This window comes from Heterocephalus glaber, unplaced genomic scaffold, assembly GCF_053883595.1.
Source record: "Heterocephalus glaber isolate CG9 unplaced genomic scaffold, H.glaber_assembly_v1.0 deba00001442, whole genome shotgun sequence".
Classification (NCBI taxonomy): Eukaryota; Metazoa; Chordata; class Mammalia; order Rodentia; family Bathyergidae; genus Heterocephalus; species Heterocephalus glaber.
In genome coordinates, this window is record NW_028258296.1 from 29,490,435 (window position 1) to 29,504,344 (window position 13,910).

The following is a 13,910-nucleotide window of genomic DNA, read 5'->3' on the forward strand; positions in this document are numbered from 1 at the left end:
ATTGGAGTACTATAATGTAAAGAAAGATAAACTGGAGTCCTTCGTAGGAAAATGCATGCACCTTAAGACAATAGTGTTAAGTGAAATCAGGTACACAAGCTTAAACATTGCACGGTTTCTCTTATAAGAAAAGCAAACTATAAATAAAGAGCAAAATACAAGATAATAGGAAGTAGGGAGGGACAGGGATTGAAAAAAGGTATTAAGATGTGTCACATACACATAGCAACACACAAGGAATGTTAACATGTACTGCAAATACTGTATGTACAAAAAAGAGAAGGAGGTCAAGAAATAGGTAGAGGGGGAGGGAGGGAAAGAAAAGGATAAAGGAATTAACAAATATTATGTACTTGTACCAACTTACCAAAAGAAATGTAAACATGTACTACACACATGTACTTATAATAAAAAATAAAAACAAAGAAACTTAGGAAAATGGCATCAGTATCACTTTATAACCTTTTTTTTTTTTTTTTTTAAACAGTAGTACTGGGAGATTGTTCCCAAGGACTTCCTACTACTGAACTATATCCCCAGCCCTTTTTTTATTTTTGAGTCAAAAATCTCATTAAGTTTCCCAGGTGAGACTTAAACTTGCAAGAACCTGAGTGCCACTGTGCCCGGCTATAGCCTACTTTTGATAATTAACAATGAAGTGGAAATACTGTAGACAAATTGAAAAACATCATAATAAACATTCTTTTTTGTTTATTCCTTATATGCATTTTTACCTTTCTATAAGTACATGCTTTGCTATATTCATTTAAAGCATACATCTTCCCTATATTTCTACATCATCTTTATGACTATTTTTAAATAATACATAAGAAAATGTTTTAACTCAGTGCTCACTAAATAAAAATAGTTCTCATAGGCCATTTTTGTTTGCTAAAAGAAAAACTAAAAGGACAACAAAATATCCCATTATAAGTTTCTCAAAAATTGAGCCTTCCTAAAAATTTCCTCACATGTGTCTGTGAAAATCTCCCTAAAGAAGCCTTTTCAGTTGATAGAAATAATTTAATTTTAGAGTTGGAAAATATTTAAATTTTATGTGACATACTTTTAGGCCTCTATTTTTTCAGTTGCTGCTTCTGGAATATGACACTATTTCTCCACCTCCTAAAGAGGTGCTCCTACCCTCAATTTGGTATTCACTGACACAGAATAGACCAAAACTGTGACCTATTTTGTAGGTCTAAGCTTGTGTTAATAACATTAAGGGGCCAGGGATTTAGCTCAGTGGTTCTTCTGCCTGCCTCACAAGCGCAAGGACCTGAGTTCGATCCCTGGTACCAAAAAACAAAACAAAACAAAAAAAATTAAGATTACGTTCATTTTTATGACAAATATGTCTTCACTCACATTTAGATTACATGGTAGTTTCTATTCTTTTCCCCTCCTCAGTTTGTTGTGTTGGGTTTCTCTACCTTCCTCTTAAAAGAGTTTTTTGGTCCTGTATATTAGTATTCTTTTTATATATTTTCCCAGTAAATTAAAAAAAAATAGAGTGGACTAAGAAGAGAAAAGTGTATTTATACCACTGCAACCTTTCTGTTAATTGACACCAACAGACCTGGCATTTTGACAGTATCCACAACCTGATCTGTACTGGGCCAGTAAGAGTCGTCTTGAGATATTTCTGCTGGAGCCAATGAGGAAGGATCTTTTCTGATAATGAGGTTTTGAGGATGAGACTGTATGTGGTAATGTTCTCTTAAGTGGAAAGGGAAGAGAACTCTTGATTTAGTCTACAATCAAATGCTACTTTGTAGCATAGTAAACAAAATTTGCAGTTCTTATAACCCTTCAGGGAAGAGAATGAGCTTAATCTGACATGACTTTTTGGTGAACTCATCCTTACTCCTAGAATTGGGCACTTCCTTCTAAGTACCCATCTAAGTAAATAAATTGTATTTTTTTTTCCCTCAGGATCAACATCAAACTCGTTCATTACCTGATGAATAGTATCACCTTCTAATCTGTTGCACTAAAATGTAAACTGGAATTATGAGAAGGAAAGGATCTCCCACATTTTCTTTGGAATTATATGTGTTAAATAAAATTTTATTCAAAATGATATTTCTCTATTTCTTTTGGTAAGATTTTTATTGAATGTTAGACTTGTTTAAAATGGCATTTGTAGTATTCCCACAAAAAAATTAGGCATCAGGCTTTTGCTTAAGAACAATCACAGGATTTCTTTTTATGAGTTAAATTGCTTGTTGTAGGCATCTGTGTCACGAATATAGCCTTCCATAAGCATAAGAACAAAATGCTTCTGCTAATTCATGTTTGTGTTCTTCAATGGAAACTATTGTAGCTATTAGGATGGTGGAAAGCCTTTTTAGGAATAACTTAATGTACTAAAAGGTGTTCTTTAAACATGTGCATTTCTTACCCTTTTTCTAGATAAGCAGTTCTGAATAAATGTAATTTAATAAAGTATAAAATTGAAAGTAAAGCTCACTAAAGCTTAATCAGCTAGTTTGATATCTGTAAACAGATTAGCAAACTTAACCACTATACAGGTACCATAATAATAAATATCAAAGTAGATGTACTTTATGCCTAAATTATTTTGACTTTTAAAAAAAATTGTATTGGTATGTTTTAGGTATACAATATAATGATATTCATCATTGGAAATTTGCACCTTTACATAATCACTCTTGGTTCTTATTTTTTTTCCCCATTCCCCATTCCCCTGCCCTCCAACCCCTCCATCCCTCCCTATTTACAAAGACTTTGTTTCTGTTTTCTCATATTAATTCCATTCCCTTCTTTCCTTTCCCCTATCCCTCCCACTTCCCTTCCCCTTTGCACCTTTTCTTCCTATTTCACATTATTATACCTTTTAGTCCTTATTTACACTTTCAGTTTCTCACACTAGAGAAACTTCGGTATTTACACATGTGTGTTCTATTTCACTTAAGAGTATCACCTCAATATGCATCCATTTAGCTATAAATGTCTCTAATTTCTCATTTTTTATGGCTAAGTAGTACTCCATTTTATTAAAAAAACACATCTTCTTTATCCAGTCTCCAGTTGATGGGCAATTGGGCTGCTTCCAAGTTTTAGCTATTACAAATTGTGCTGGTATGAACATGGATGCACATATATTATTTTGACTTCTTAATGTGTAATATTTGTTGGTTTTAAAAATAAACGCATTGTGGAATGGAACAGCTTTTCTAGGTAAATAATAGTTTCCTTGGCATGTGATTATAGGTTGCTGTATGTTATTTTTTTAAATATTTGTGTGACTTAAATATATGAAGTCAGCAACATGAGACATGGTGTTTCTTAAGAAAAAAGAGGCAGTCTATAGTTTAGTAAGTAGCACTTGTTATGGTTTGTATCTAGATGTCCCTTAAGAGTCTCACCTGCTCATAGATGGGACTTTTGGAAGGTGATTGTATTATTGGGGTGCTATAGCTAGCTTGCTGTTAGGAGGTGAGGCCTGGTTAGAAGTGGGTCACCAGGAGTGTGACCTGAAAAGGTGTATCTCCCTTCTTCTATCTTCCCTTTTCTTTCTGCTTCCTGGCTGTCATGATGTGAGCAGCTTTCCTTTGCCAGAAGCTTCTATCATGCCTTCTGGCATTGGAGCTTGCCAGCTATGGACTGACAATGTGAACCAAAATAAACCTTTCCTTTAAGTTGTGGGTGTTGGTTATTTTGTCCTTTTAATAAGGAAAGTGATGATGACAGGTTCTGGTATCAGAGAAGTGGGGTTGTTGCTGTGAATATACCTTAATGTGGTCCAGAAGACACATGAAACTGGTTTGTGGGAGAAATTTGGAATGTTTGGATGTCACCTAGAAAAGCTCTAGGTAGAATGTTGTAAGCCAAGCTTGATGTGCAGTACTGGTTGGAACTCAGAAGACCTGAATACAGATAGAAATGCAGATTGTAAAAACAAGGTTCAGAAGGTTTCAGTTGGCAACAAGGACTCCATTGGTAGTTGGGGTAGAGATCATGTGTTCTATAATCTGGCAGAACATTAGTCTACATTTTGCTTATGTCCTGAGACTTTGCGAGAGAATGAGATTAAGGGGAGCAGAATAATTAATCTGGTGGAAATTTTAAAGCAGCCCATTGTGCAGGCTGAGGCGTGGGTACTGCTTGCTGCTTTTAGCAAGACTTACACTAAGAAGAGCAGAAAGCTCATTTGGAAAATGCTCAGCTTGGCCAGAATGGAAGCTTCTGTAAAAATGGAGGTTTGGAGAATGAGGTTGCTAAAAGATTAAAAAGAAGCCAAATACTTGACATCAGGACAGTAGGAAAGATACCTTGAGACCATCCCAGGAATCAACAAGACCCCAGCTGTCTCAGGTTCAGAGTGTAAAAGTGAAAGATTTTGCTTTGAGAAGAGAGCTCCAGGATACCCTGCTTGAGAAGGGCTCTCTAGGGAATTGGATCCCAAAGATTTGTTTCCCAGTGTTCAGCTATTCAGGGATTCAGAGGTCTGTAGTTATGACCCAGGGAGGCCTCGATGCTGCTCAAGCTGGCAGCAAACCTTGGTGTCATCCATGTAGTGCTGTTTTTCTGTGCGTGTGGAATGCAAGAGTTGTGGGGTCAAGGAGGCTTCCACCCATGTTTCAGAAGAAGGTCAAGGAGGCCACTCAGTGTGCCCCTGAAAGGGCAGTGTGTGAAGCCATGAAAGTGAACGTGGAAGTACAGTGGAGACTGCATGAAATTGGAGAATCCAGGAATGTGGAATGTCTGAGGAGAGCTGCAGGCAGTGAGTGAAGCCACCTGAAGACTGAGAGAGGCCATGAGAGCAACAAACAGCAGTGATGTAGCGGCAGGGTCACCCAAGCCCTTTGGAACTCATGCCTCACCACTGATGTTGGACATGGAGCTACAGGATTTAATGTTTGCCTTGCTGGGTTTTGGTCTTGAGTTTGGTCCCATTTCTTTCTATGCCCCTGTTTCTCCTTTTGTAATGTTTACCCTGTGCCATTCATTGTATGTTGGCAGTGTTGAACTTTTTTTTTTTTAAATAGGGGCTGACAGCCAGTTGAGTCTCAGAAGAGACTGAGCTTTCAGCGATGCTGAAACTGTTAAGACTTTGGCAACACTTAGAGATAGACTAAATGTGTTTTGCATGAAAAGGTGGGCATGAATTTTTGAGGGGGCCAAGGGTGGAATGTTAGGCTTTATATGTAAATGTCTCCCAGAATCTTACCTGCTCATTGGCAGGGCTTATGGAAGATGACTGGATTGTAGTGATGTGATAACTGACTTGCTTTTAGGAGGTAGGGCCTGGTTAGAGGTGGGCCACTGGGAATGTGACCCAGAAAGAGAAATCTCCCTCCCTGGATTCTCTTTTCTCTTTCTGCTTCTTGGCTGCCATGTTGTGAGCAGCTTTTCTCTGCCAGACCCCTGCATTTATGTCTTATTTATTGGACTGTGCAGACTCACCCCCATTTAGCTGCTGCTCTCCTATTAGGATATTTCCAGTGAGTTTGTTTAGTGATTTTGGAGTTTCCCCCATGTGTATTGATATACTCTGTTAATTCTCTCTGCTTTTTTTTGAAGATACTGCTACCATTCAAGTCTTAGTTTTTGGTAGTTTGCCACCTCCTATTCATATTTTGGGGCTCACAGCAATACTTTGTCCGTTTACTTTTCTCATATAATGTTGTCTGTGGCTTTTGGTTTTGCTGTCCTAGTTGCTCAGTCTGATTAGTTGGGAAGTGCGGCATTCAAAAGAGATTCAGAATCATTTCATGCATCTCAAATCATTGAGAAAAAGATAGGCTTTTTAATAAATACTGGTGAAATAACTGGTTAGCCCTTGGAAATAGGATAAATTTGTACCTACACCACACACTATATAAGAATAAATCCATTTAACTGTACAAGTGCCAGAAAACAGAAAAATGCATTGATTCCTCTCAATGTAGGGAAAGTCTAAATGTGACTAAAAAAATCTAGGTACAATAAAAGAAAATATTGATTATTTGATTACATAAAAATTAAAAAGCTTATGTGTAGTTTTAAAACTACCATGATGTCAAGACAAATAACACCACATGTGGTGACACATGCTTGTAATCTGAGCTACTCAGGAGGATGAGGCAGTAGGATGGAAAGTTCGAGGCTAGCCTAGGAAATTTAGCAAGACCCTGTCTCAAAAAGTAAAAAAAAAAAAAAAAAAAAGGACTGAGCTCCTGGATTCAATCCCCAGCACTGAAAAAAAATTTTTTTAAGACATTAAAAAAGATAGGGCCGGGGATTTAGCTCAGTGATTCCACCACCTGCCTCGTAAGCACAAGGTCCCAAGTTCGATCCCTGGTACCAGAAAAAAAAGAAAAAGATAAATGGTAAACTTATAGAATATATCTGCAGTGTCACTAGTATATATATATATATATATATGAGAATGACCCTTAAACATGTGATTGACTCTACTCAAACAAGGAGTGACTTAACATGACAGACTGTTATTTATTTATTTATTTATTTACAGAGGATGTTTTATTTGAAAAATATGGAAAAGAAAGAGGATAGACAGCTACAATGGGATAGTAGGGAGCATCAGAGCTGAGTGACAGACTATATGCAAATTAAATTTATACTAAGATATTATTTCACATACTACCTTGGAAGAAAATTAAAAATGTAACAGTATACTTTTTGGTGAGGTTGAGGAAAAACTGGCATTCTTACATTGCTGGTGGTAATACAAAGGAACAGTTTTTTTTATTTTTAGAGGGGAGTAGTTGACAAAAATGCTTTGCATTTACCTATTGACCCAGCAGTTCCACTGAAGATAAAGCTCTGATGGTATGCATAAAGTTATTATTGGAGCTTTGCTTGTAATTGCAAATTGTTGGAAACAGCCTAAATTGTTATACATTAAAATGTGTATGAATAAACTATAGTTCTTACACGTATGGACTTCTTTGGAGCTGTAAAACAGAAAAAGGTGCTTTCTCTGAACTAACAGGAAGTAATTTCCAAGAAAAACTGTTAAGTAAACAAAGTGAATTGCAAAAGACTAGTATATTACCTTTTAGTTAAGAAAGAAGAAAAAAATCAGTTTATTTTATATGAAATATTCAAGTTCATTTTATATGGAAAAAACGATAAATCAGAAAATGATGAAATTGGTTACTGTGCATGAATGAGCAGGGTGAAAAGGAAGTGTATGGCTGAACAGGGTAGGGGGGTATTTTGGGGATCATTGGAGACATTTGAGTAAGGTCTATAGATTGTCATATTATGTCAGTGTTGATTTCCTGATTTTGATAAAATACTGCAGTGGTTTAAGAGAAAGTCCTTATTTTAAAAAGTCCATAATATGGCACTCAAGAACTTTATGATATGGATCCAGCCCTCTTTTCCAGGCTGATCTACTGACACTAAGCACAAATGCCTATTTCTCAGAGCTGGTCTTTCTGCTTTGTTGACAAGTTCTGAAAGTTTTAGCTTGATTCAATTAAAAGTCTCCCTTTAAAGTTTTTGAAAGGAAATGTAGTAACATATAAGGTAAACAAAATTTAGAAGGCAAAACAAGGTAAAAGTTTTCAACATACCTACCTACCATGTGCCAGGCATAGTCTTAGGCATTAGCAATAGATGAACAAGGCATGGTCCCTGCTCTGAAGAAGTTAATGAGGGGCCAGATATGGCATAGGTTGCAGAGGGAAAACAAAGGGTACCTGACAGTGCACACTGTTTGAGGGGAGAGAATGGACAGAAGGTTCCTAAGACAGGACCATCATGTACAGTCATTATCCTGATTAGCACAGGATAATAAGACTGGAAGGGGTTTCAGTTAGATATCAGGACAAAAGATGTAAGCAAGGGCCATCTTGGGACTGATGGGAGATGACACTGTTTCAAGAAATCCTATGCTGAGTTTTAATGACAAGTAGGAATTGGGCAGGTTGATTGAGGAATCCTTTTAAGCAAGTATAGCATGTAAAGACAGTATTAGGTAGAGAAGCATGTGAAGTTGACATTTTATAAATGGGAAATGGTTAAATATTTTCAATTTCACATAGTTTAACCTGATACATTAAGGTAACTTGAGCATTTGTGTTTCTCTGGGGTTTTTGCAGAATTCCTGTCTTACTACTTTGCTGCTGGGATAAAATACTGGATGCCCACAAGTTAAAGAAAGAGACGTTTATTGTGGCTCAGTTTATAAAGGTTTCAGATCATAGTCAGCTGGTAGGGCAGTATGGCAGAAGAGAAAGTTCATGGCAGAGCAGGGAGGAAGCAGAGAAGGATCAAGGTAGGAGGAGGAATATATACCCTTCTAAGCCACACACACAGTGACCTACCTTTTCCCACCAGCCTTCACCTCCCAGTATCACAAAACTCATCAGTGGACTAATTCAGTGATGAGTAATCACATCCCCATGATCTAATCACCTCTCTACGAGCACATGAGGCTTTGGGGCAGGGGGCATCTAGATATAAGCCATAACATCTCCCCTAAATCTTTTGGGCTTGGTGCTTTTTCTTGGGGGTGGGGTGGGGTGAGTGGAAAATGTGTATCTTTGACAACTTTGGCAATTTCTTAAATTTTCAGTCTAGTTAGTTTTTTCCCTCTCTGGTAAGGGATCAGTTTTGGGAAATATATTTTTTATGGGAAATTATCCATTTCATCCAAGTTTAAAAATTTCTCTTTAAATTTTATTAATTTTGTGCTGATTTATTTTCATCTCATGTTTTTATACTTCTTTTAAAAATAGATTACCTAATGCTTAACTATTTATTGATAGTTCTGTGGATTGAACCCAGGACTTGTGCATACTAAGCAAGCACTATACCTCTGAGCTATATCCTCCAGTCCTGATGATTTACTTTCCAAAGAACTGACTCTTGGATTTTTACTGATTAGTGTCTACATGTTCTTTGTTTTCTAATTCATCAGATTCTGCTTTCTTCATTTTCTTGTATTGTTTCTTTTAAACTTTTGGGTGGATGCTTTAATTATTAACCCTTTTCTATTTTTAATTGAAATAAAGTTCTGAACATTGCTTCAGTTGAATTCACAGGTTATACATTTTATATACATATATGTGTGTGCATTGTATGTGTGGGTATATAGAATAAATATATGTGATATGGCTATGGAAAGGAATTGGAGGAAGAGACAGATGAATGATAAGGAAACTAATTAGAGAGCAGGTGAGAATATTATAATAGATCATATGGGGAATTTTGATGGCTTGAATTGCAGTCATGCAGTAGAGATGGAAAGGAGAACATAGAGAGAGACTGGAAATGAAGGGTATAAAAAGGGAGACTCAAGAATAGCTCCAGATTTGTGGCTTGGGTAGCTAGCTGGTAGATAAAGGTCATTTGCTGAGTCGACCTATGTTCAGTATTGAAAAATGACTAGATTTGGGGCAGAAAGGTACATACAGATGTAGACATATCAAGTTTAGAATGTTTTCATTAAATCCAAGTTTAAATACCTTATTTAAAAATCAGATATTCAAGCTCATGAAAGAGAAGGGAGCAAGAGATTTGGGAGTCATTAGAGTGAGAGTTGATGCCATGGTTTTTCCTAAGGTGGCATTATATTTGATTGAGCAGTATGTCTATGATCTGGATAGAGACATGTTTCTAAAAATCACATTTTTGGGGTCCTAAAGCTCTATGAAAATATTCTAATTTTGAGTTTTTATTTTGGTAAGAAATAAAATTAAACAAATTTGTACATACAGTGGTACCTTGGTATATGAACTTAATTTGTTCCAGGATTCTGGAAAAGGTTCCCATGTTCGTGTTCATGCAGGAAAGATGGTCACAGTAGTGTTTGTCACCCAATGCAGAATTTGCAAAAAAATTTTTCCAAATGCTTCTGCTTGTGAACCAAATTGTTTGTAAACAAAGCGTTTGTGAAACTAGGTACCAGTATAAAAGCACATTCTTGGTTAACTTAATGACTACTACACTGTCAAAGATCTTGATGCCAATATTTGTGTTTGATGGTTAAGTGATCATCTAGAAAACACATATATGGTAAATAAATTTATTGTGGTAGAACTTGCATTAGATATGTGTTAATATAAAACTTAAAAAATCATTTCAGCTCTTTTTTTTCCAGTACTGTGGATTGAACTCAGGGCCTTACTCTTGTCAGGCAGGCACAGCTTCACTAATCTACATCTCCAGTCCCATCTTCAACTTTTGAATTCTTACCGAATTATTTTGTTATTAAAACTTTCTTTTATAATGATTATTATAGGTGAAAGATATTTTCATTGACTGACAAACTGAAATCTTGTAATAAAATTTTGGCTTGAAATTATGAAAATAACAGAGCAACAGAGTAATGTACAGTTGTAGTTGTCATGGATTGATCAAAAGAACATAGAATTTATAGTGGATTATATGTGCAGGCCAAGTGAAGGCCTTGTAAGATGTGTATCCTGAACAAGGTATTTCATGGAAACTTACTGGGTAGAAAATGGTGGGAGACTGATATGTGGCCCCCTGGTGGGTGTATGTGGTATGTGTATGTATGTGAGTGTGTATTTGTGTACATGTACATGTATATATGTGTAGCATTCATAAAACTGCATTTATTTTGTTAGCCTCTGCATTTTGTGGATCCCCATTTATCTCTGTAAATATCTACTTGTAATCTTTATTAACAGTAAGTGGTATGATATTTTTATTAATATTTTTAGAATTTTGTTTTGATATACATATATAGTGAAATAAATATCACTATTAACTATGATCACCATGCTATGTATTAGGTCTATAGAACTTCCTCATCTTGCATGATTGAAACTTTCTACTGCTTGACCAATATTTCTCCATCCCCCCCCCGCCGAGTCCTCCAGTCCCTGGCAACCACATTCTACTCATTGCTTCTATAACTTTGACTTTCTTAGATTCCACATGTAAATGAGATCATGGAGTATTTGGTTTTTTGTTCCTCATTTATTTCTTTTGGTACCAGGGATTGAACTCAGGACCTTGTGCTTTTGAGGCAGGCGGCGGAACCACTGAGCTAAATCCTGGGCCCTGTTCCTCATTTATTTCATTTAGCATAATGTCCTCCAGGCTCAACCGTGTTTTTGTACATGACAGGATTATCTATAAATCAGATTTTCTTTATTCATTCATCCTTTGATGAACACTTAGGTTAATTATCTTAACCAATGCGAATAATGCTGCAGTGAACATGAGAGTGTGGATATCTCAAGATACCAATATCATTTCCTTTGGAGATATATACATGCCCAGAAGTGGAATTGGTGGATCGTGTGGTAGTTCTATTTTTAATTTGTCTGAATTGTTTGTATTGTTTTCTGTATTGGCAATATTAACTTACATTCCCACCAACATTGTGCAGAGGTTTCCCTTTTCTTACCATCACTTGTTACTTTTTGTCTTTTTGACAATAGCCATCGTACCAGATGAGGTAATACCTCATTGGAGTTTTGATTTGTATTTCCCTGATGATTAGAGATGTTGAATATTTTTTTTCTTGTACCTGTTTTCTTTTGAGAAGTGACTGTCACTTTCTTGGCTTACGTTTTAATTAGGTTGTTTTCTTGCTATTGTGTTGAATTCCTTATATATTTTGAGTATTAATCCCCATTGGATGAATGGCTGCAATTATTTTTTCTCATTCTGTTGGTTTTCTCTTCATTCTATTGATTGTTACCTTTGCTAAAAGGCATTTTCTGAGACAGCTCTACAATTTGTAAGTTTTAAAACATAAACAATCATGTAGTACAGTTGAAATGAGAAACAACAATAAATCTCTAAGCACTTTTGAAAATAAGAACATCTGTTGGATGGAGTGAAGTTTGGCTCTCTAGTCTTGTTTGATGACTTTGTACCTAATTTGAAAATGTTCATTCTAGCTGGGGATGGTGGTGCATGCCTGTAATCCCAGCACTTGGGAGCCTGAGGCAAGAAGATTGCTACGAGTTTGAGGCCAGCCAACCTCAGCTATATAGCAAGACTCTGTCTCAAAAAAAAAGAGGAAAATGCTTGTTCTACAGATAGCTGGAGCTCAACAAGGTGTTCACCATAGAGGGTTGAGTAATATATGACCTGTAGTAGACAGGAAGATGTGTCACTCAACATTCCTCTTAAAGAAGGACTTATTGCTTGGCTGTGAGCAAGTAGAATCCACACAGCCCCCTCTCTCCTGTGCCTTAGTGTCTGCCTCAGCTACCAAAGACACCCTCACATGCCCATGATCTCCCAGGGGCAGTATAGATTTATAGACTGAGAAAGACAGAGACCTGAACATTTTAGTCCATCACATAACACACTGATGGACAGTACTCATTTTAGAGCTTTCATTTGGTTGGCTGAAATCTTGTTAGGCCTGTATCATAGTTGGAGTTCTACCTAAACTTGCTTTCTCTACCTTCCATTCACTAGTGTTGGTTCCTAACATACGTTTTGTACACTAAACACCCTATCACCTCAACTGCAGAGAAAACGGTATGAAGTAGCTCCTGATATCATGGAGCTAGTTTACTGAAAGGAAATATACATCAAACAAGAAATTTCAGATGTGATCAATGTTATACAGAAGTATAGGGTACCATGATAATGTATTATAAAAAGGACTCAGGTCCTGTTAATAACATTGCTTAGAAAAGTAGCATGGATTAATAATGAGCATGAACCTCAGGCTCTTAAGACCAGTCTTCTTCTTTGTAATATGGGAATGACGTATGTTCTGTCATCCTTTAGGAAACTAGCTGGGATTGCCCATGTGATTGGGGAAAGATACCCACTAACAACTAAGAGAGCCTGTTTTACAAGCATTTTTCTAGCTTTGATTTGTATTAATTTGCTAATTAATGTCCCATTGGCCAAAGAAGTTCACATGGCCAAACTTTGATTCAAGGCTAGAGAAATAGACCTACCCCTTTGTTTGTAAAATAAGTATATATGTGTGTACATTTATACATACATATATATATATATAAAAACATGTCTGTGAAATAATAATAGTGGCTAACATTTACTGATCACTTTCTTTAAATGGTACTTAGCACAGGTTGAATATCTGATCTGAAAATCTAAAATTTGAAGTGTTCTGAAATCTGAATCTTTGAGCACCCTGGATTTTTTGGATTAGGGATACCCTACCAGTAAAGTATATGCAAATATTTCAAAATCTGAAACACTTTTATTCCCAAGCTTTTCAGTTAAGGACTGCTCACCGTTTAGAGGCAATTGGACATTTTATTGAACATATTCTATCTCAGTAGATTATGAAAAAAAATCCATTTGGAGAAATGTGTTACATTCTTTTTGACATCTTAGAGTAATTTTAATGATAACACTTTGCAAATAAAGTAAAGCTCTCTCTCTTTTTCTTCTGCAGTAAGAAAAGTGGAAAGCCACCATTACAGAACAATGAGGTAACATTTTAAATCATCTCTTTTTTGGGGGTATCATGCATTTATTTTGTTATTTAATTTTGAGTCAGGACAAAATCATAGAATTAGAAGAGAACTCAAAAGTATCACTTTCAGCCTGCTATATATTACAAAATTTCTTTCTGAAATAGAGTCCTAACAGGTGTCTTTTAGTGTTTGCTTGAATCTATTTCTTCAGTGGAGAGTACTGTTTTAAAGGAGTCATAGCTGTTAGTTTTGGCCCATGATCAATTAATTTTCCTCTGTGTAGCTTCCTAGTGATTGACTCTGTTGTCTTCTGTAACAACACCAGGCAAGACTATTTTTTCTTGTCTAATAGACATACATTTGAAGACAACTGGGTCTTCTGAATGTTTTCCCCCATGCTAAGTAACTTTTATTCCTTCGAATATTTCTCATGTGACATATTTTTTAAAATAATTTTTTCAACTCTCATGCATTTCTCTATATTTACATTAGTTTCTCTAGACATTGTGCTTAGAATAGAACATAGTTGTTGTAATGTGA

The 13,910-nt window shown here is 36.1% G+C and overlaps 1 protein-coding gene across 2 annotated transcripts in view; it reads left to right on the forward strand.

The window, feature by feature from the left end:
• The window catches only part of Abcd3 (ATP binding cassette subfamily D member 3), an 82,348-nt gene that overhangs the window by 8,652 nt on the left and 59,786 nt on the right, over positions 1-13,910 (forward strand). For both annotated transcript variants that reach the window (XM_087213159.1, XM_004841235.4), the window contains exon 2: positions 13,349-13,385. In XM_087213159.1, coding sequence (XP_087069285.1) covers positions 13,349-13,385 — 37 coding nt within the window. The remainder of the gene's footprint in view (positions 1-13,348; positions 13,386-13,910) is intronic.